The sequence below is a fragment of the Gossypium hirsutum genome, chromosome D04 (assembly GCF_007990345.1).
Source record: "Gossypium hirsutum isolate 1008001.06 chromosome D04, Gossypium_hirsutum_v2.1, whole genome shotgun sequence".
Taxonomy (NCBI): domain Eukaryota; kingdom Viridiplantae; phylum Streptophyta; class Magnoliopsida; order Malvales; family Malvaceae; genus Gossypium; species Gossypium hirsutum.
Window position 1 is genome coordinate 16,499,394 of NC_053440.1, and position 22,764 is coordinate 16,522,157.

Here is a 22,764-nt window from a genome sequence, read left to right on the forward strand (position 1 = left end):
GAACCTACCCAAAAGTTGGGTGACCACCTTGGTAGTTTACCTGTTGAGGGGATTTGGGTCTTGGACTCTCAAGTGAATGTATTGTCCTACTCAAAAGTTTTTTCTCCCTAACTCCGAGGAGCCCAACCGGGTTCACAGAGTTTAGAGTGTGCCTTGGTTGATGTAAATATGATCTGCAAGTTTACGAGAGAAGTGTCAATATTGTTAGAAATTAATTATGGAAAGTACATCTGCGGGGGATTGAACCATCAACCAAGGCCTTATATGCCTTACTTTAGCATATGTGATAGCCAAGTGGTAGTGTTATCACCCTTTAAGACCTTTTTAAGGGCATAGGTTCGAGCCTCACCAAGACAAAAATGATAAAATATTTCCTTGATGGGCCCTAGGAGTTTCAGATAAACTCAATGAACCCCTTTAAGCTCTCCTCAGAGTTGGGAGACAAAACCTCGTGGCCAAAACCAAGCATAGACACTTGAATACAATACTTCCACTATTCGAGGACTAGATTGGCTGCTCAAAGGATGATACTTTAAAGACTTCCCTCAATAATAGAGTTGATTCCCCCTCATCATTACCCAAATAATAATATAAGCAAGCCTAAACAGGCTTGAGTTAGTCATTTATAAATGAAGATAGGTTTTGAAAAAAATTTAATATACATTCTTTATGTTAGATCAAATTTAAATAACTATATATAATATTGGTATCATACATAAACCTGAACTCGACCCATTCTTTGCATATACAGCTCTACTCAAAACCGAAAATTGACTTACTTTATATTATAAAATTGGCGAATTCAGAAGCTCTTTAGCCAATGTTACATGTGATTTTAGGATACTTCCTTCTAAATTTTCTTTTTTTAAAAACAGAAATCATTGTCTATAGAGTTTTCACATGCATAATGAGCATTTAGTAATAATTTGTAGTCTTGTCCCCTTCAAATTACAAACCATCTTTAGCAAGAGTAGCTAATTCGTAATAAAAACTGAAAAAACATGATTAGAAGCCACATCAAAATTAAACATATCTTCTATTGGATTCAATTACAAATACGAAAAGTTGAGCAGAAATGAAGTTATTTTTTAAAACTTTGGAACACGGTAAGAAAAAGTATGATAATGGCATAAATTTGAGCAGCAATAGCCCATGGCTTGGAAAAATAGTTATGAACATAAGCAGCACGCCATTTGGGCAACCATTTTCGGCAATGATCATTAAGTTGGTTGCATAGATCAGCATAATAGAAATCTTTCACGTAGGTGTCATTGTAAAGCTTGTTGAAGAAGTGCGTTGCATCCTCGGGGCTCAACCAATTATCCAAAACTACCTTCTTACATAATATTTCCATGTCATGTGGGGTGTCGATTAGGTTGTCCATGATCTTGGCGTAGGAAGTAAAAACAGGCTTACAATGGGGTAAGCATTGCTCGTAGCTGATGAGATTCCGGAAGATGGTCTCTGTTGTTTCTTGAATTAGCAAAGATGGGATTTCGAGTACACCATTACTGTGCTTTATATCCAAAATGCTTTTCACATTCACTACTCTTCGGAATTTTACCCCTGCTTCATTCAGTCTTGTTGCAGATGGGATTGGTTGCCATTCCGAGGGTTGCTTATTTAACTGCTTTTTCCTCTCATATAACTCTACTTCTTCGGATGGTAAAACCAAAGACAACCTTAGCAGATCAAGGATATGTTTGATTTCTTTTTCGAAAAAGAGGGAAGGGTTTATAGGGTTTTCATATGAAAACATGGTTCTAAAAAATTGGAGGGCAAGTTCCACGAGGGAGTTGGTTTCTGTAGAGGCTTTGGTTTTGTCGAACAAAAGCTGCAACACCAGCCAAGGTATCTGGTTTTCTAGCAAAATCAAGTCATGGTTGAGGAATTGAAGCATACATGACATTGAAAAAATTGGGTCATCATCCTCTTTAGCCACCACATCAGCATCCTTCCGAAACAGCTCGACGATGAAGCAACCATCCACCACCAACATTTCAAGAAATTCTTCTTCTGCAAGATCAATGTACCCCGCGTAACAGTCACGAGCTTTTCCTTTGATTTCCTTGACGGAATTAAGGCATTCCCTTAACATTGCTTCTGGGTTGCTTGATCTGAGGAGGAGCTCTCGTAAATACTTGACCTTGATTTTCTCTGTTGCTTTCAAGTTTGGTTGGCAACGGTGAAAAGGCCCAAAGGCAAAACAATTGGGAATGTATGCGCTGGGGCTGTGCCTGGCGAGAATGGTGGGTGTTCTAAAGATACAGTAATCAGGTGATAAACGAAGTTGACTGCCCATCATCTTATTCTCCATGGAAGCTACCAATGATTCAACATCTACCACAGTGTCTGAAACCGGTATCGTCATCTTGCTTTCCGTACGTTTTTTTCTTTTCCTATACGTAGCTGCAATTCCTTCAATATACAACCAAAAAATGTAAGAAAAAAATCATTAAAAAGAATTTAGGATATGAAATTAAAGAAAACATGATACTGGTATCTGCTTACCAAGTTCAAATGCGTATAATTCCGGAGGACCACCACCACCTAAGTTTTGTTTTCAATGGGTCTCTAGAATAATTAGAACAAGGAAACAATAAATTATGAAAATTTGCTACTAAAAAAACATATTATCTCACAGCTTTATAATCAGAGGAAGTGTATAATGATCAGAATTGTATCTCAAATTCTTTTAAATAGGTTTTCTTTTGTACTTATGTAAGATTTAAGTAACTCTTAGCTCAAATTGTTTGCTTTCTCAAAGAATTGCAAACATGGTAAGAAAGTGGAAGAGTCATCTGAAATTCTAGAATAAAGATGGAAAGAATCCAAAAAAAGGAGGAGGTTAATTGAAGTCATGATCCATTTCTTTTGCTTCAAGGTGAGAAAAGGTACCTGAATTACTTTGTTAAAAACTGACGATCCAAGCTTGATACTTGAATTAAGGTGAGAAAAGTTGATATCTACTCTTCTTCTCCCTTGGCAAGTCATCCTTTGCTTCAGCTTCTCAAACATATTCTCACTCTGCCTCATGATATGTAATTTTTCCAATACGTAATAGTTGATAGATTAACTTCCTTACTCGTATACTCTGCCAGGGATGGAACTGCATAAAGAGCTGGAGGGACCTGCCCCCCAAATTTTTATCAGTTCAATCACTAATTGGGTCCCTGTTAGTGTCAAAATTAGACAATTTGAGCCTCCCCTTTTGTTGGTTAAACACTTTTAGCTTCTACCAATTTCAAAATTAGGCAAACCTGACCCCTAACTTTTGAGTTTAAATAATTTCAAATCTAAATTGGGGTCCTATCCCAATTTTTAATTTTAAAAGGCTGGTATTATAAGCATGCTTTCATTGCTCTATTATATATATATATTTATAAATTTCGATCGCATTGAAAGTTGTAGTTAGATTTCTTCATGGGCAGGCTATCTGATCAGGCCCAAAGGTTCACGTAAAAATTGGAAGAGTTTAGATAAAAATATATGTTTGAAATATGAGTTTGGACAAAAGAAACAAAGCTCGTTTTCTAAACTAGTCGGGCCTGTGGTAAACTTTTTTTGGCTTCGGGCCCGACTCGTATACCTTTACAAAAGTATCGATACCCTGCCTAGTATCGATATTGTTTTAAGGTTAAATATTTTGAAAATTAAAGAAAATTTGCCTAAATATCGATACCCTCCCTAACGTATCGATACCTCGTAGCAAGTATCGGTACATTCCCTAATGTATAGATACTATAGTTTTTAATATGGGCCGAGTCAATTCGGGCCTGGGTTTAGTATATATAATCTAGGTCGAGTTTGGATAAAAATTTAGGCTCATTTTTCGGGTTGACCCCGGACTGATTGAGCCTAAAAGTTTATTAGGACCCATGAAGTATGTTTAATATTGAGAAGTGAATTGGTGATAAATAATGTATAAATAAAAGAAAACAAGTTATAATAAGGTGTAACACACCAAATTGGGAAATTGAAATAGGAAATATGCCCTCAATATTTTGGTTAAATGGTTCTGGTAGTTTCAAGATTAGATAAATTGAGTCTTACCTCTCAAACTTTCTTTTTGTCAAAATGATGTTTCACCCCAACTCTCGAGTTTAGATGGATTTCAAATTGAGTCCTCCCTTAATTAAGATTTTAAAAATCCTCTCTTTAATTTGCGCTAAATTCTTCCTTCTGCAACTTGTAATTTTCATTCCCCTCTTAAATTTTAGCAACTCTCGGAAATGTGAAAATGAGGCTTTTTCTTAATTTTGGAAGGTGCTTTTCTTGATATTTACAAGCTCTCAAGGAGAAAAGTGTTGAAATTCACAAGGAACGTGAGTCACATAAAGGGAGTTTTAGGAATGTTTTTGTTTTCTTAGAAAACAGAAAATTTTGGTTGAAATTTAAAAAAATGGTTTTTGAAAACGAAATACATGAAAATGAAAATGAAAATGAAAATGAAAAATAAAAAATAAAAAATAAAAAATTATTTTTGTTGTTTTCACTAAATTTATTTTGTAAAAGTGAAAATTTTAGAAAAAAAAATTGATGAAATTAACCTATGAAAAAAAAAGCAAAACTTCTTTTTGCGATTCAGCACTTACTAACGTAAACAATTTGTCTCTGCTCATTTTACATTTTACTGTGTATAATTGGAATCACTACACTATTTATACCTCTCTTCTTTTGCAATATTGAAAGAAAGAACAATTTAAGAAGGATATGGATCAAAATCATAATAAGACACTAATTCTTCTGTTACAGAACAAATTTAAGAATGATATAAACAAGTATTGGAGGAGAAGTTCTTATTTGACGATGAAGTATACGGTTTGTAAAGTGGTGAGAGTCAAAATAATAATGGCAGGCACTTGAGAAACAATACCCCAAGGTTTGCCAAAATAGTTGTGCATGTGAAAAGCATGACATGTAGGCCACCAATGGTTGCAAATGCCAAGATAATGAAATTCCTTGACATAAGCCTCATTATAAAGCTGGTTGAAGAATTCGGGTAACATTGCTCGAAGCTAATGAGGTTGCGAAACTCGGATTCTGTCATTTCTTATCAGGCCATCTACGTTTGCGACAACTTGATCAAGTGCTCAAGTGTTGCTTAGTTTTTTGTTAGTGATGCGACAATACGAATCACCGTTAATGCTTCCGAATGAGGACTTAAATTTTACAATGAAGGTAGATGGTTTTTCATCGAGGATGCTAGCTCTGCCCAAGTCAAAGCGCCTAAAATTGGGTTTCAGCTGTTGGGTGGAGATAAGGAGGGGTGCATGCTTAGGCTTCCCCCTTGTTCTTTTGCACCCTTTATCCACCGTTTCAATTGATTTAAACTAAGGCTCTGTAAAAGCTTTTCAACCTTTTCCTATGTTTGTTTGGCTGAAAATGAAATATAAAATCTTTTCCAAAACACGGGTTTTAGGAAAACGTCTTACCGTTTTCATTTCGGTAAGACATTTTCCAAAACTTTTCCATCCCCCTTTTCCCTTTCCCTTTCCCTTTCCCTTCCCTCTTTCTCCTTTCCCCTTCTTTGCCACACCAATTGTATTGGTTATTAGCCCCTTCCCCCTTTGAGAGACTTCGCCAAAGACAGCGTCCGCCTCGTCAAGTGTTGCCACATCCCCGATCGTAAAGGTATTCCCCCCATTTCTTCTTCCCGTTTCTATTTTGCCTCCTTTTGTTTTACAGTTGGATCTGTTGGAATTTTTGGGTTTTCTTTTTTTGAATGTTTATTGTTTCATGTGCAGAGTTCACGAAGGTGGCTTTTCGTACAGCAATCGGTTTCGTAGTGATGGGATTCGTCGTATTCTTCTTCAAGCTCATCTTTATTCCTATTAACAACATCATCGTTGGCTCCGCTTAGGTAATTTACTTTATCTGATTTTGCATGTGTATTATGCATGCAAGTTTCAATTCCAAAAAATGGATTTATTTTCTTTTCTTTTGGATGAATCTGAATTTTAGAATTTTATTGTGTTTATGGAAAAGGGAATTTAGTCAATATGCAAAGATTGATCAAATTTCGAAGCAATAGCCTTGTCCAAACAATTTATTGGTTTTTTAAAGCCTAACCCATTGGATTTAAGTGATACGTTATCAATACCTTTGTAATTTTAAAATATGTAATAGGCTTATTCATTCCCGACTAGACCATTGATGGGTTTGTTTAAATGCCATGTGTTTTGTTTCATGTGCTTGCAAAACTAGCAACTTCATTCCATCTTTGATAAACTATCATTTGACCTAAGTCTTGGTTGGATTTGAGGATTAATACTATTTCTAAATTCTAATTTCATTAATCTTTTTTTTTTTACTTTATTTATCTTTGTTGATCTGTTCACACACACATATATGTATGTATTTGATATGTATTAGTGAGTCCTTTCTAGTTTCTATGGATAAAAAAAGTTTCTCTTTTGGTAGAATAAATTAGTTTATATAGGGACATTCCTTCTGAGATCCAGTTGGTGTTTTTCGTTACTTTTGCTCAATTTAACGCAGTTGGAGCTGTGATCGTTATTTACCTTTCATTTTCGGTCCTTGTGATATCATAGTTTACTTCTAATGTTTTAGGCTTTTAACTTAATGAAGCGTAGATGTTTTTTGTGGCTTAGCAAAGTTTGTTTCTTGAGTGACTAAACATAAATACTATCCATGTCATCAATATGTTTTCGTCATAGTACTTCCTCTTACAAAACAATAGTAGTATATCTGCTGTGTTCTAATACTTGGCCTACTTTACTTCTCAGACATTCATGAGGATCAATCTAAATATATGTGTTTGGGTACCATCTGTCTTTGGTTTTCGTTTTCTTTACACACACACACTCACTTGTAACCTTCCTTAATGTTGTACTTCCTCTTGCAAAACAAAAAGTAGAGTCACAACATCCATTTGAATTTATAGTATATGTGTTGTGTTTGAATACTTGTTTATGAGCGGTGATCAAGTTTAAATCTTTATGTGTTGGTTTCTGGTACCATCTATGTCAAACCCACTTTCACTATGTTTCCTCTTACAAAACAAAAAGTAGTAACACGGCATCAGTACATAATTATATTACATATGTTGTGTTTTGCTACATGGTTCTTTTTCTAGTTAGACATTCATGTTAAAATCATATGTTGTGTTTTGCTACTTGGTTCTTTTTCTAGTTAGACATTCATGTTAAAATCTTTACTTATTTTTGCTTTTGGTATAGGAATCGCAGGCTCGTAGAAATTGGTGGGGATATGACCGGTTGGCGTAGTTGCAGGTTCTCATAAAAAATGAATGTTAGAATGCAAAAGTTGGGGGGTGTCCCTCTTCCCTTCTCGTTTTACATTTTATTAGTTGAACTAATAGTCGTGAATCCGAAGCCAAAGCTTTCTTAACCAAAAGTATGAAGCATAGAAAAATTTGGCTTCAAAAATTTTCTCAAGGTTGAAGATATTGATGCTTTAATGTGGTGTAGGACTAATTATGTGGTATAATACTAGTTATGCACTTGGACAATGTTGTAGTTATCATGTGGTGTGCTACTAATTATGTATTGGATAATAATATTCATTTGTAATATTAATTGTAGTTTGGAAGCTAATTTATTATTATTCAATCTTTTGTTTGGAAGCTAATATATTTAATTTGATGTATTTATTTATAAATAAATCGTTGCAATATATGTAAAAACAATGTAAAATATAAATTTAATAGATATAAAATAAACTCAATTAAACAATGAAAAAATAATAAATTCTCTAATGTATGTTTGTTTCATTTAAAACAGTTTTTATTAAATATTTTTAAGAAATTTGCCAAACAATAGAAAATATTTTACACAAATTTGTCCAAACACCAGAAAATATTAACTTTTCTAGAAAAGTAAATCATTTTTCAAAAAATCATTTTCAGTCAAACAAACGGGCTCTAAACTAGATTGAACTAAGTTAAGTCAGCATAGTTGGCCATAGTTTAACACTCCTCCTTGGTCAATATGCTGCAAACACCAATGTTTCTTTTTAGGCTCTCAAATCTATTAGCTCTGATGGGTTTTTTCAAGATGTTTGCAAGTTGATCTTTAGAACTGCAATGAACCAACTTCATTTCATTCATTTGTTCCATTTCTCTCACAATGTGATATTTGATCTTAAAATGTTTTGTCTTACCATGGAAGACAGGGTTCTTTGCAATTGCAACAGCAGATTGGTTGTCACAAAAGATCTTTGTTGCCTCCCCTTGAATCAGATTCAAATCATCTAATAATTTCCTGAGCCAAATGGTTTGATTAATAGCTGCTGCAGCTACAATACACTCAGCTTCAACAGTTGATTGTGCAACTTAATCTTGCTTCCTCGAGCTCCATGAAAACATAGCTGAACCAAGTGCAAAGAAGTAGCTTGAGGTGCTCTTCTTGTCATCCATTAATCCAACCCAGTCACTGCCTGAGTATCCTACAAATTTCAACTCCTCAGCCTTTTTAAACCAACTCTAAAGCTTAAAGTCCATTTTCTATACCTTAAGACCCTCTTGGTTGCCTTAAAGTGACTTTCATTGCAACCATGCATGAACTTGGACAACAAAGTTACAGCAAATATGATGTCAGATCTTGTTGTAGTTAAGTAGAGTAAACATCCAACTAGACTCCTATAGCTTCTCTTATTGACCCTTCCAAAATCTGCTTTGCTAGTGAGTTTTTCGTCTTGAGCAATTGGAGTGCATGTTGGCTTGCAATTCTTCATACAAAAATTTTGCAGGATCTTCAAGGAAAAACTCTTCTAGCTTATGAAGATCTCTTGCTTTGATTGAAACATTTCCATACCAAGGAAGTAAGTCATATCTCTAAGACCAACATTTCAAATACTACTTGCATCTATTTCTTGAACTCTATTAGCAGCTTGTTACAACTTCTAGTCACTAGTAAAGCATGCACTTATAAAAAGACTATCTGCAAGGTTTCCTTTTCTTATTTATTCACATATAATGTAGGCTCACTGATGCTCTTCTCAAATCCCAAAATTGACAAATGTTTATCAATTCTATCATAACAAGCTTTAGGAGTCTGTTGTCGAAACCATTTTTTTATTTGAAAAACGGGGATCGACTTTGAAAATAAAATGGGAGTCGCCACCGATCTTTTATTAGGGTGTGACCGGTTCACCATTAAAAACGATATTAGGTCTAGGAATTTTGAGAAAATAGGTTCGGGAGTCGGTTATGCACAAGGAAGGGTTAGCACCCTCGTGACGTCCAAAATTGGTACCGAATCGATTGTTTAATGTCTTAGTGTCGAAATTTGAAAAGATTTTAAAATACTCTAAAATCCTTTGAAAAGAAAATTTGAATAAAATGAATTGGATGATAAGGCTCATTTATTTAAGAGATAAATTGTCACACTCAGTAAGTTAGAGGGCAACATTTTAAATCTTCAAAATTAAGTTTATCTCTTGACTTTTAAAACATATACATTTTGAGAAGGATATCTGATTATTTGGGTTAAATGAGAAAATCGAAGCCTAGTAAGTTAGGGCTCGATTTCACAAAATTCTTAAATATCGAATATTGCCTTTATTTCTATTTATTAGAAAAATCCTCGTCTCGAGAAAACAACATGTCATATCCAATGCGTTAGGACACAATGTATCAAATTCTCGAGAATAAGCTTTTTATTTATGTTTTAATTAAAAGAGATATTCTCGATTATTTAGATTCGACAAGAAAAATTGGAACCCAATACGTTAGGGCTCAATTCCTTCGAAGACTCCAAATACCGAACTTTGCGTTATCTTGAAAGACTTTGAATAAATTAGTTTTGATACTTAAACGATATTTGATGTAACCTTTTAAACGAATAAAATGAGATGGATTGATAATGGATGATGCAAAATAATAATTCGTAAGTTAAAATGTATGCTAATGAGCGATAAAGAATCAATAAATACAAATAAGCAACATAAAATATGTAACAATAAAAACATATATCACACATTATGTGAATTCTAGCACTAACAATTGGAACTAATGAATTAAAAATTAATTAAAAAAAGCAAATTAACACAAATAAATACACAAGTCCTAAAATAATTGAAAAGACGATTAGCATGGTAGAAAGGAAATTATAATCGAGAAGTTACGAAAATAATAATATACACATACATGAGAATTTGAAATAAATCAAAAATAGAGTTTAAAACAAAAAACTACATAAAATAATAGCATCTAAATAAATTTTAAAGTAAATATTATATAAAAAAGTAAATTAAAATACATATCAATTTTAAGTAAATAATACATGTGAAATGAAGATTTTAATAACAATGTGAATGATAATATATACATAATAATATATAAAAAGGTTTTTTTTAAAATAAAATAATTACATATATAGTAATAAGTAAAAATATATAATAATATGAAATCGGTAATATATTATACGTACATGTATGTATGAAAATAGTTTAATATAACCTGTATGTATGTATATATAGATAAAACATTGTATAAGAATATTATTGTATAGTGAATTTTAAAAATGTATTATAAAATAAAACCATTAGAAAATGTATAAAATATATTGGATTAATAAAAAAGGATTAAACAATAAAATAATATTAGATTTTAAATTAAAAATATCATAATAATAAGTAAATAAATAAATAAATAAACAAGCGAATTTAAATCAACTAATAAGGATTGAATTGAATTTGAAATAAAATTAAAGAAAAAACAAAACAAAACAAAGCTGAGGGCCAAAATACGACACACGGATAACATGAGGGCCAAATGGGAAATATTCCCTTCCCTCAAAACACAGCGCCTTGACATGGACCAAATTGGAACACATTTCCAATGCGGAGGGACTAGAGGGGCAAATAACCCATTTAACAAATAACGCGTGGATCCGCCATGGAGTAGGTCGGGTCGAGCGCGGGTCGCTGGGTTTGAACGATACGACACCGTTTTGACACCATTGTAAAAAGGCTCAAACGGTGGCATTTCATGCTTTATAAAACTTAAAATAAATAAATAAACAAAACCTAAAAACCTAAATCATTTAATTCCATTTCCCCCTTTCAAAGAAACCTGGGTATCAGCCTCAGGTACCGCGCCGTTCTTGCGTTTACGACCTCCACCCAGGCTCCGATTGTGACGGAGAGGGTCAGAGATCCGACAGCTTCCAACGACAAGGTACGACTCCTTCTTTTTCTTCTTTTTTTTGTTATTTTGCTTATAGAGAAAAAAACAGAAATGAAAAGAAACCGAGAAAAGAAAAAGAAAAAACCAAGAAAGAAAAAAAACTGCAAATCACTTTTCAAATATTTTTTTGTTTGTATTGATATTCTCTCTGTGTGTGTAGAGGAAAAACTTTACAGTGTTGGAATCGGTCTTATATAACCGAATCGAAAAAGAAAAGAAAATAAATAAAAAAACCCAAAATCTCTTCTGCTATTTCTGTTATTTCCTTTCTTTCCTTGCTATTTTTTTCTGCTTTTTTTTGTCATTGCTGGTTGTTTGTTGTTACAGGTGCGAGGCCGTACGTTGACGTGGTGCGGCTTGGCGTACGTTAGGAGAGGCGTGCTCGTACGGAGGCGAAGGCATGCGCGTACGGAGGAGTCCAGCTGGAGTGTACAGAGGCGCGTGTGAGGAGTGGCACGTGGTGGCACACGTGCGGAGAAGAGCCTGGCTTGACTGCGGCGCAAAGGATTTTAGAAACCCTAGGTGTTTCTGGAATTTTCTTCAAATTAGGCCATAGTGTATTGGGCCTGGGTTTTTGGGTATTTTAGGCTGAATTAGGTTTGGGTTAATCTGTATTGGGCCTAGAGTCTGTAAATGGATATTTAAAATGGACTATTTTCTATTTTTTTTCTATTTTTGTTTATTTATTTCTGATTTGGGCCGGACAAATTTGGGTCATTACAGCTGCCCCTCTTTGCTCGTTGTCGTGTAATGGGAACAGAGCAAAGACTAAAAAGCCCAAATTTTCCCGGTCGTGTTTGGACCTTTGGTGCTCTTCTTCTTCAAGTAGCTTCATTCCATCCTAGTGTATCTTTAGAGGTATAAGAATTGATGCTTCGATCCACTCCACTACAACGTTAGGGAGATAGGATTTGTGCCTTATAACTTTTGGAAAGTAAGATTCGCCATTGTGGCTTTAACCTTTTTAACTGCAATGTCAGGAAAGCATGATTCGCTATTGTGGCTTTAATCTGTTCCACTGCACTGCCTAGGAAGTAAGATTCACTGTTGTAGCTTTAATCTTTTTAACTGCAATGTCGGGAAAGCAAGATTCACCGTTGTGGCTTTAATCTGTTCCACTACACTGCTTGGGAAGATAAGATCTGTAATTCTTCGCTCTATTCCACTGTAATCTCAGGGAGATAAGACCTGATGCGATCTACTCTACTGTAACTTCAGAGAGATTAGATCCTTTATTTTAATCCGCTCTACTGTAATCTCAGGGAAATAGGATTACTAGCTTCAATCTGCTCCGCTGTAATCTCAGGGAGATAAGATTCACCATTTTCGATTAGCTCCACTACTTCTTAGGGAGATAAGATCTGAAATTCTTCAATCTATTCCACTGTAATCTTAGGGAGATAAGACCTGATGCGATATACTCTACTATAATTTCAGAGAGATAAGATCATTTATTTTAATCCGCTCTACTGTAATCTCAGGGAAATAGGACTACTGGCTTCGATATGCTCCACTGTAACCTCAGGGAGATAAGATTTAAAACCTTCAATCTATTCCACTGTTGACCAGTGATATAGGACTTATGGCTTAAATCTGCTTCCTTACACTTGAAGATAAGATTTGCCGTCTTCAATCTGCTCCGCTATTGCTTAGGGAGACAAGATCTGTAATTTCCCAACCTATTCCACTGCTGATCAGGGATATAGGACTTGTGGCTTAAATCTGCTTCCTTACTCTTGAAGATAAGATTTGCCGTCTTCGATCTGCTCCGCTACTGCTTAGGGAGACAAGATCTGTAATTTTCCAGATCTGTTCTCTAGGGAACATGACCTGTATAATGAACCTAATTATGCCTAATGATTAGGATGGCATGATCAAAATGAATCAAATGCTCCTAACTAGACATGTGTGAATGGTATTTGCATGAATGCAAAATTTTATTTTTCCGAGAATGATCCCACTTTGGTTGTCATTACTCGAAGTTTATTAAGGCTTTAACACTGATGTGCTACAACGCCTTCTCGCTTGACCGGTTTTTTCAAAGAATCACTTAGTCAGATTTCCCCCACTGTAAACTTCAAAGTTCAATCTTCTGGGACGCAAAACTTGTACCATTTTTCTCCCACTATAACCCAAGGGTAGAAATATATGACTTTTCCTCAGTCCTTTCATATCACAATTCAAGGATACAAGATCTAAGTCTGTCTGGTCCCTTACACCATTCCCAGGGTGTCGTACCAAAGACTTATACGCAAATGAAGGCTGTCTTATCCGAGGTAACCTCTTCCTATTGCTTGGTGATCATTGCTTGCTTGTTTATGGCATCTTGTCAATCAATACATTTGACAACAAAATCCAAAGAGAAAATCTAAATTTAGACTCTTCTTTCTCAAATTTCCATCCTTTAAATTTGGTGCGTTCTAAACAATAGTCCTGTTTCAGGTTCTCGTATTGTTTAGAACCTTTTCAGAGTAATATGCAAAACTTCCTTTGTGAAATTTTTATTAGTCCATTGATCATTATTCCAATGCAACATGCTTGAAAAAAAGGGTCATGATAATGGATAAGAATAAAGTTGGTTCTAAGCATAGCTCAAAATGAATAAATTATCAAAAACAGTAAATAAGGATAATGAAGAAATTGATTGGGAATGTATATCTTGGAAAAGAAAAGAAAAGTATTCCAAGAACAACAAATTCAATATAAATAATATGAGAATTGGGTGCCCCAGATATCGCAGCTTGAACTTTTCTGTACAAACTTTTTAAAGACCATTCTGAGTTTAACACGTGTTTAGGAGATCTACATTGCTTTGTCGATGCCCCAAGATGTCGCCTATCCTTTCCTGTTGATTCAGGCATAGCAAGATCACCACATGCCCCAATATGATCAAAATTCGAGTTGCTCTGATCACCTTATGCCCCATTTTAATTAATATTTGAGCCGCCCTTTTCAGGTTTTCAACTCAAATCCCCTTTGGCCTAAGGTGCCCTTTGCGGGTTTTCCCCTTAGCCTCTCCATCATTTTTTATTTTTCATTTTCTCTTTTTCATTTTTCACTTTTTTGACTCGAAGTGCCATTTTTGAGTTTTCACCTTGGTCCTTTCCTCTTCTTTAAACGAAGTATTTCTTGACTGGATCTGAGTTTATAGGACTAGCAATCTCACCCAGGATCAGTGCTCCTTTGGAAAAGGTCTTCTTTACAACATAAGGACATTCCCGGTTTGGCATTCATTTCCCTATAGAATCCTTTTGTTGAGGAAGGATCTTTTTCAACATCTAGCCCTCTTGTGGAATTCTCTGAGACGACCCTGTTTATTATGGGCTCGTATCATCTGGTATATCCGATCCTAATGAATAGCTTTTAACCCTTTTTCTAGGTCCAACTGATCACATCACGATTGGATCCATTCCGCTTCATCCAATTCTAGCTCAATTAGTACCCGGAGAGAGGGGATTTCAATAGGTAAAACTACTCAATCCTGTAAACCAAAGAGAGAGGTGTTGCCCAGTATAGATGTTCAACAAGCAATGAGGGCAAATGGTAATTTCTCATGCCGGTCATTGCAAGTCTCAGTCATTTTTTTCACAATTCAATACGGTGATGAACTATGGTATCTGATTTTGAATTGATCGCAGACCTCAGCTATCATACTTACATTCATGATATCGTCTTCTCTGTAATTCTATATCGGCATATGATGACATTGACGCATGAAGTAGCCTATACCCGTTTGACAAAGTAACTAATGGTATCAAAGATGAAGCAATACCCACTAGAAACCTTCGATAATGGTGATGTCCATGCCCCATTTTGCTCAAAATTTGAGTCTCCCTTTTCAGGTTTTCAACTCAAAACCACCTTTGGTCACAAAGCGCCCTTTGCGGGTTTTCGCCTTGGCCTCCCCTTTTCTTTTTCCTTTTTTTCCTTTTTTCCTTCTTTCTCTTTTTTTCATTTTCATTTTGACTTTGATTTTTCTTTTTCTTTTTCTTCTTCTTTGTTTTTGTTTTTGATTTTGCTTTTTTTTTGAATTGAATTGGATCTGAACTCATAGGATTAGGTAAGTCCTTATTATCCCTTTTGACCAGAAACAATATTTTTCTTGATAAAGTCTCCCACATAAGATCTTCCACTTTCATCTTGTATGCGAAAAACCTTCTTTGGTATCAGATTTCTTTCATAGAGCTTTTTGGGGCGCAACTACAACATAAAACTTTGGATCTTCCTTTTTAATCAAAGTAAAATCTCACAACATCTTGAAGGGATAGAAACTTGACTTCAAATGGGCAAAGTTATGCTGAGTCAACGAGAGAGGCATTGCCCCGACAAAGAATTACATCGCTCATACTACAAATTTCTGACATCGCGCTGTTGTGCAGTTTTCATTATCAGCGGTTAACCCGGGCATATCCTGGTATGACCATACAAAGACATCTTTGAACTCTAGAGGTCACTCAACAAGGTGTTGCTTCGTCTTTGAGGTCAGGTCAATTCTAATCTTCACCAAGCCCACAATTCTAATGATTCCTTGTGAGGCAGGATCTGTCTATCCTCTTATTCAACCATCCTCAACAAGTCCGGAGATAAGCTACAATCTATGTCATTTTCAAAGTCATGAGATCCCTCTAAAACATGCCTCACTCAAAAGGAAAATCTTAGTCTGTAGCAGCGTCATTCATGTAGTTGATATCTGGGGATCCATAGTAAGTACCAAGAATATACAAAAGAATGTATAAATTCATGAATAATTATTTGTACCATATGATTATGAATGAATGAATAATAATTTAGAAGTAAAAGAATCTGGAATTGTTTGTAAAGAATAAAAATATTGGCTCAGTAATAATTGCAAAGATGTATTTCATTAAAATAATAACGTTCAGACATGAGCCTATTTCACAAAGGAAATTTCTATCATTTTTAGGCTAAAAACAATGAAAATGTTCTGAACATTACTCTAAATAAGTTCTAAAAACTACAGGGCTTTCTTCCGCAGCCCAATTCCTTAGAACACTCCCAAATTTATAAGAGCGGATATCTAACAAGGTCCCTTCTTCAGTTATTTTTCGTCGATGTGAACATTTCCGACTCTTCTTCACGCATTGCATTCACTCCATTATCAATTATGATTGGGTAACGAATTTTCTGCACTAGAGTCATCAAACTTGACAACACCCATGTTAATGAGCCTTTTAACAAGCTTTTTAAAAACGGTGCAATTTTCTATCAAATGTCCCCCAATTCCCGCATGATAATCAGACTGTGCATTCACATCATACCATTTGGGGTACGGAGGTTGCAGGGGTTTTAAGTAGAAAGGGGCAATAATGTACGCATCGAATAAGCGTTGATTAGTTCCTTATACGACATCGAAATTGGTGTGAACTGGAGCTTCTTAGTACTTGGTTTCACTCCAGATTCTTGTCTCAATGAACCTTGTTGACTAGCGACTCCTTTACCTGGATGACGTACTGACCTTGAGTAACTTATGTTATTCATCTCATCTTTTCTCCTTGCGACTGATTTTTTGTTACTCTCTCCACCATCTATTCTTCTATTTTTTATGGCATTTTCAATCATTTCGCCATTCATGATTATATCTAAAAAACTCTTCGAAGCGCTTCCCAACATGTGAGTGATGAACGGGCCCTTCAATGTGTTGATAAAGAGCATCGTAGTTTCTTTCTCTAGAAGTGGCGGCTGGACTTGGACTGCAACCTTTCTCCACCTCTGTGCATACTGTCTAAAGCTTTCATTCAATTTCTTTTCCAAATTTTGCAAGGTGATTCTATCAGGCACTATATCTGTCACATGATTGTATTGCCTCATGAATGCTTGAGCTAGGTCCTTCCATGAACCAATCTTGGTGCGGCTCAATTGATTGTACCATTTCAACGCTGCTCCAATGAGGCTATCCTGAAAATAATGTATTAATAGCTGATCATTGTTAATATACCCAGTCATTCTTCTACAGAACATGGTGATATAGGCTTCAGGGCAACTGGTCCCACTATATTTCTCAAATTCAGGCATCTTGAACTTGTGAGGGAGTACTAAGTCTGGAACCAAGCTCAGATCTTTTGCATCGATTCCATGGTGACTATCGGCGCTTTCCAGGGCTTTGAATTTTTCCTCCAACCATTTACACCTATCTTCCCATTGTTTTGGCAATTCCGCATTCGCCTTTCCTTTTTTAGCTGTTTCATCAAAATTCGGGACGACAAGATTAACTGTATTATCACCAGGGTTAGGACCTAATCTGGCCAGAAAGTTCATCGGTATTGAAACATCGGTCTGAAATCGCTGAGGCCCAATTGAAACAGAAGATCTGCGCGGAGGTACCTCGGTCTGAACCTGCGCATGCAGAGGCGTAAAACCTAGAGGATAGATAGGTCTATGCTTGTCTTCTTCTTCATCATTTACCATAGGATATTTACTCTGTTATTCAGTAGATGGGTCAATTCAGCCATCGCATCTTTTTGAGCCTTGATCAATTTTTCCATCATGTCTTCTTGGATTTTATCTAGCCGCTCTTGCATTTGTATTTGTAACCGTTATTGCATATCCTTTTGCATTTTCTCCAATTTCTCTAATCTTTGATCCATTTCCTTAGTTTTACGACGAGTACCGTAAGGATATTTTGTTGGTTGGTTTTCCAGATTAGCTGAAATAAATTTACTCAATTAGACTCTTTCAATGGATTTATGCATGTGATGTCATGTAATGCAAATGCATGAAATGAATGCCTAAAGAGACATTGATTCTGATTTAATTACATTTAGAAAACTTTACTAGAAGGCAAATTCCTTTACATAAAGCAGATGCATGTACGACTTCGCCCTTATATTTCACGAGACAACATCAATCTTTTTCTTCATCCGCATGTTTGAGATAATCTCGCCAATTTCCAATAGATGCCACTGCTAGCTCTTTTTCTTGATCTTGGTCGTGATCCATCATCTGCCCATCTTCATAAAGCTCGTCAGGTTCTTTAAAGGAGTTGAAACGTCGAAGGCTCTTGGACAATCATCTCGAACCCTTAGGCCACGAAGTAAAGGTCACGAACTCTTCATCACCCTTCTTGTGTTTTTCAAAATATATTCAGGCAGTCGTATTGTTTTCTAGTTTATCAAGGAATTCGTATTCCATGACAAGCTTTCTAATTTAGTAATCGGACTTGAATCAATATCTCTTTCCTAAGATGCAAATGCAATGCAATCATAATCAAAACACAACAAGAGGGGTTAGTACAAAACATAAGCAAACAAGGGAAACAAAAGGACCTATTCAGGTAACCACTAAGGATTTGGAGCGGCTTTACCTAGGATGGGTTCTTAAGGTCTTCTACATGCGGTTTGGCTCTAAAGTCAAGGTACCCGAACCAACAGATTCCTCGATCTTCAACCATTATGGGCTCATACAGACCAAGTTCGGTTCAGGGGAATACATTTCCCTATGGTTGCATGGAGATGAAAATCTCATGAAGACATAGGTATGGATGTATTCCAAAAGTGATCCACCATCCTGCACGAAGGTGAAAACCTCACGATGGAGTAGCTTCTCACTCCCACTTAAAAGGGTAAGACTAAATAGTCTTTATGCAATATGTTGCCAAAATATAGAGCTCAATTTACAGTAATCATGCAAAAAATGCAAAGAGAAGATCGTAATTTTTCAAATCAAATTTTTAATTTTCAAAAATAAGACAAAAAAATAATCAATTTTACGGCCTGACTCTCTTACTGCCCCTAGTGGAGTCGCCAAGCTGTCGAAACCATTTTTTTATTTGAAAAACGGGGATCGACCTTGAAAATAAAATGGGAGTCGCCACCGATCTTTTATTAGGGTGTGACCGGTTCACCATTAAAAACTATTTTAGGTCTACGAATTTTGAGAAAATAGGTTCGGGAGTCGGTTACGCACGAGGAAGGGTTAGCACCCTCGTGACGCCCAAAATTGGTACCGAATCGATTGTTTAATATCTTAGTGTCGAAATTTGGAAAGATTTTAAAATACTCTAAAATCCTTTGAAAAGAATATTTGAATAAAATGAATTGGATTATAAGGCTCATTTATTTCAAAGAGATAAATTGTCATACTCAGTAAGTTAGAAGGCAACATTTTAAATCCTCAAAATTAAGTTTATCTCTTGACTTTTAAAACCTATACATTTTGAGAAGGATATCTGATTATTTGGGTCAAATGAGAAAATCGAAGCCCAGTAAGTTAGGGCTCGATTTCACAAAATTCTTAAATATCGAATATTGCCTTTATTTCTATTTATTAGAAAAATTCTCATCTCGAGAAAACAACATGTCATATCCAATGTGTTAGGACACAATGTATCGAATTCTCGAGCATGAGCTTTTTATTTATGTTTTAATTAAAAGAGATATTCTCGATTATTTAGATTCGACAAGAAAAATTGGAACCCAATACGTTAGGGCTCAATTCCTTCGAAGACTCCAAATACCGAACTTTGCGTTATCTTGAAAGACTTTGAATAAATTGGTTTTGATACTTAAATGATATTTGATGTAACCTTTTAAACGAATAAAGTGAGATGGATTGATAATGGATGATGCAAAATAATAATTCGTAAGTTAAAATGTATGCTAATGAGCGATAAAGAATCAACAAATACAAATAAGCAACATAAAACATGTAACAATAAAAACATATATCACACATTATGTGAATTCTAGCACTAACAATTGGAACTAATGAATTAAAAATTAATTAAAAAAGCAAATTAACACAAATAAATACACAAGTCCTAAAATAATTGAAAAGACGATTAGCATGGTAGAAAGGAAATTATAATCGAGAAGTTACGAAAATAATAATAGACACATACATGAGAATTTGAAATAAATCAAAAATAGAGTTTAAAACAAAAAAAACTACATAAAATAATAGCATCTAAATAAATTTTAAAGTAAATATTATATAAAAAATTAAATTAAAATACATATCAATTTTAAGTAAATAATACACGTGAAATGAAGATTTTAATAACAATGTGAATGATAATATATACATAATAATATATAGAAAGGTTTTTTTTTAAAAAGAAAATAATTACATAAATATAGTAATAAGTAAAAATATATAATAATATGAAATCGGTAATATATTATACGTACATGTATGTATGAAAATAGTTTAATATAACCTGTATGTATATATATATATAGATAAAACATTGTATAAGAATATTATTGTATAGTGAATTTTAAAAATGTATTATAAAATAAAACCATTAGAAATTGTATAAAATATATTGGATTAATAAAAAAGGATTAAACATTCAAATAATATTAGATTTTAAATTAAAAATATCATAATAATAAGTAAATAAATAAATAAATAAACAAGCGAATTTAAATCAACTAATAAGGATTGAATTGAATTTGAAATAAAATTAAAGAAAAAAACAAAATAAAACAAAGTTGAGGGCCAAAATACAACACGCGGATAACATGAGGGCCAAATGGGAAATATTCCCTTCCCTCAAAATGCAGCGCCTTGACATGGACCAAATTGGAATACATTTCCAATGCAGAGGGACCAGAGGGAAAAATAACCCATTTAAGAAATAACGCGCGGATCCGCCATGGAGCAGGTCGGGTCGCGTGCGGGTCGTTGCGTTTGAACGATACGACACCGTTTTGACACCATTGTAAAAAGGCTCAAACGGTTCCGTTTCATGCTTTATAAAACTTAAAATAAATAAATAAATAAACAAAACCTAAAAACCTAAATCATCTGATTCCATTTCCCCCTTTCAAAGAAACCTAGGTATTAGCCCCAAGTACCGCGCCGTTCTTGCGTCTACGACCTCCACCTAGGCTCCGATTGCGACGGTGAGGGTCAGAGATCCAACGGATTCCAACGACAAGGTATGACTCCTTCTTTTTCTCCTTTTTTTGTTGTTTTGCTTATAGAGAAAAAAAACAGAAATGAAAAGAAACCGAGAAAAGAAAAGGAAAAAACCAAGAAAGAAAAAATTGCAAATCACCTTTCAAATATTTTTTGTTTGTATTGATATTCTCTCTGTGTGTGTAGAGGAAAAAGGAACCCCTTTAAAGTGTTTGAATCGGTCTTATATAACCGAATCAAAAAGAAAATAAAAATAAATAAAAAAACCCAAAATCTCTTCTGCTATTTCTGTTATTTCCTTTTTTCCTTTCTATTTTGTTTTCTGCTTTTTTTTGTCATTGCTGGTTGTTTGTTGTTGCAGGCGCGAGGCCGTACGGTGACGTGGTGCAGCTCGGTGTACGTGGGGAGAGGCGTGCTCGTACGGAGGCGAAGGCGTGCACGTACGGAGAAGTCCAGCTGGAGTGTATAGAGGCGCGTGTGAGGAGTGGCACGTAGCAGTGGTGCACGTGCGGAGAAGAGCCTGCCTTGACTGGGGCGCAAAGGATTTTATAAACCCTAGGTGTTTCTGGAATTTTCTTCAAATCAGGCCATAGTGTATTGGGCCTGGGGTTTTGGGTATTTTAGGCTGAATTAGGTTTGGGTTAATCTGTATTGGGCCTAGAGTCTGTAAATGGACATTTAAAATGGACTATTTTCTATTTGTTTTTTATATATTTTTATTTATTAATTTCTGATTTGGGCCGGGAAAATTTGGGTTATTACAGCTGTTTCAGGCCATACAAGGCCTTTTTCAATCTGTACACCATGGATTCAATACCAGAAGCTACAAAACAATGTGGTTGTTCAACATAAACCTCTTATTCAAGAAAACCATTCAAAATAGAAAACTTGACATCATGTTTACGTAATTTCCAATCCATTTGTGTTGCCAAAGCTAGCAGCAGTTTGATGGTATCCAACCTTGCTACTAGTGCAAAGGTTTTAGAGTAATCCACTCCATACTATTGGCTGAAGCCTAGTTCCACTAGTTTAGCCTTTAGCCTGTTTAGAAATCCTTCAACATTCAACTTTGTCATGAACAATGATATCACACCACTTCTTGTGGATTGGCCAATTAACAAGTTCCCAACATTAGTTGCAGATACTGGACAACTAGTGTGAGCAGCACCGTGTAGCTACATTCTGACCAACAGCTTGTGTAAGCAGACCCAGGTTACCATGTTTCGGGTGCTGGTCTTGAATTTCCTGCCGATGGTTGAGGTCCGACATTATTTGCGAATACTTGATAGCTTGTGTGAGTAGAATCGTGTAGCTTACATTCTAATCGTCAGCTTGTGCGACCAGTGTGATAGCCCGCAATAAGGCCTAATCGGAATACTGGTTTCTTAACCACAAACCCGAAGTGAAATAGTTTAATTTTATAAAGTTCTATTAATTTTTGATTGATTGAAATATTGTGTGAAAATATGGATAGGAAATTTTAATGATTTAGTGGCTAATTGAATTTTTAGGACTAAATTGAGAAAAATATAAAGTGTGTCTAATTAGTGATTAAATGACTTAATTGAATTATTGCATGAAATTGGAAGTGTTTATGCGGCAATTAGACCATAAATTAGTGATATGGACACAAAAGGGTAATTCTAGAATAAAATATCTAAGTAATGGGTCAATGGCATTTTTGTCCAAATTGAGTAAAAGACAAAATA

At 35.0% G+C, this 22,764-nt stretch overlaps 1 protein-coding gene and 1 long non-coding RNA gene across 2 annotated transcripts; one reads left to right on the forward strand and one right to left on the reverse strand.

Annotated features, from left to right (window-relative positions):
* Window positions 1-985: 985 nt before the first annotated feature.
* On the reverse strand, window positions 986-3,036 carry LOC107899711 (UPF0481 protein At3g47200). Its single transcript, XM_041092069.1, has 3 exons — window positions 2,899-3,036; window positions 2,512-2,574; window positions 986-2,418 (listed from the first exon to the last, which is right to left on the reverse strand). The coding sequence occupies exon 3, from the start codon at window positions 2,369-2,371 to the stop codon at window positions 1,082-1,084; it is 1,290 nt and encodes a 429-aa protein (XP_040948003.1). The 5' UTR covers window positions 2,372-2,418; window positions 2,512-2,574; window positions 2,899-3,036; the 3' UTR covers window positions 986-1,081.
* Window positions 2,261-7,580, forward strand: LOC107899710 (uncharacterized). The gene is made up of 4 exons (XR_001684798.2): window positions 2,261-2,361; window positions 4,756-5,634; window positions 5,748-5,863; window positions 7,203-7,580. It is a non-coding gene; the product is annotated as an uncharacterized lncRNA (long non-coding RNA).
* The last annotated feature ends 15,184 nt before the right edge of the window (window positions 7,581-22,764 follow it).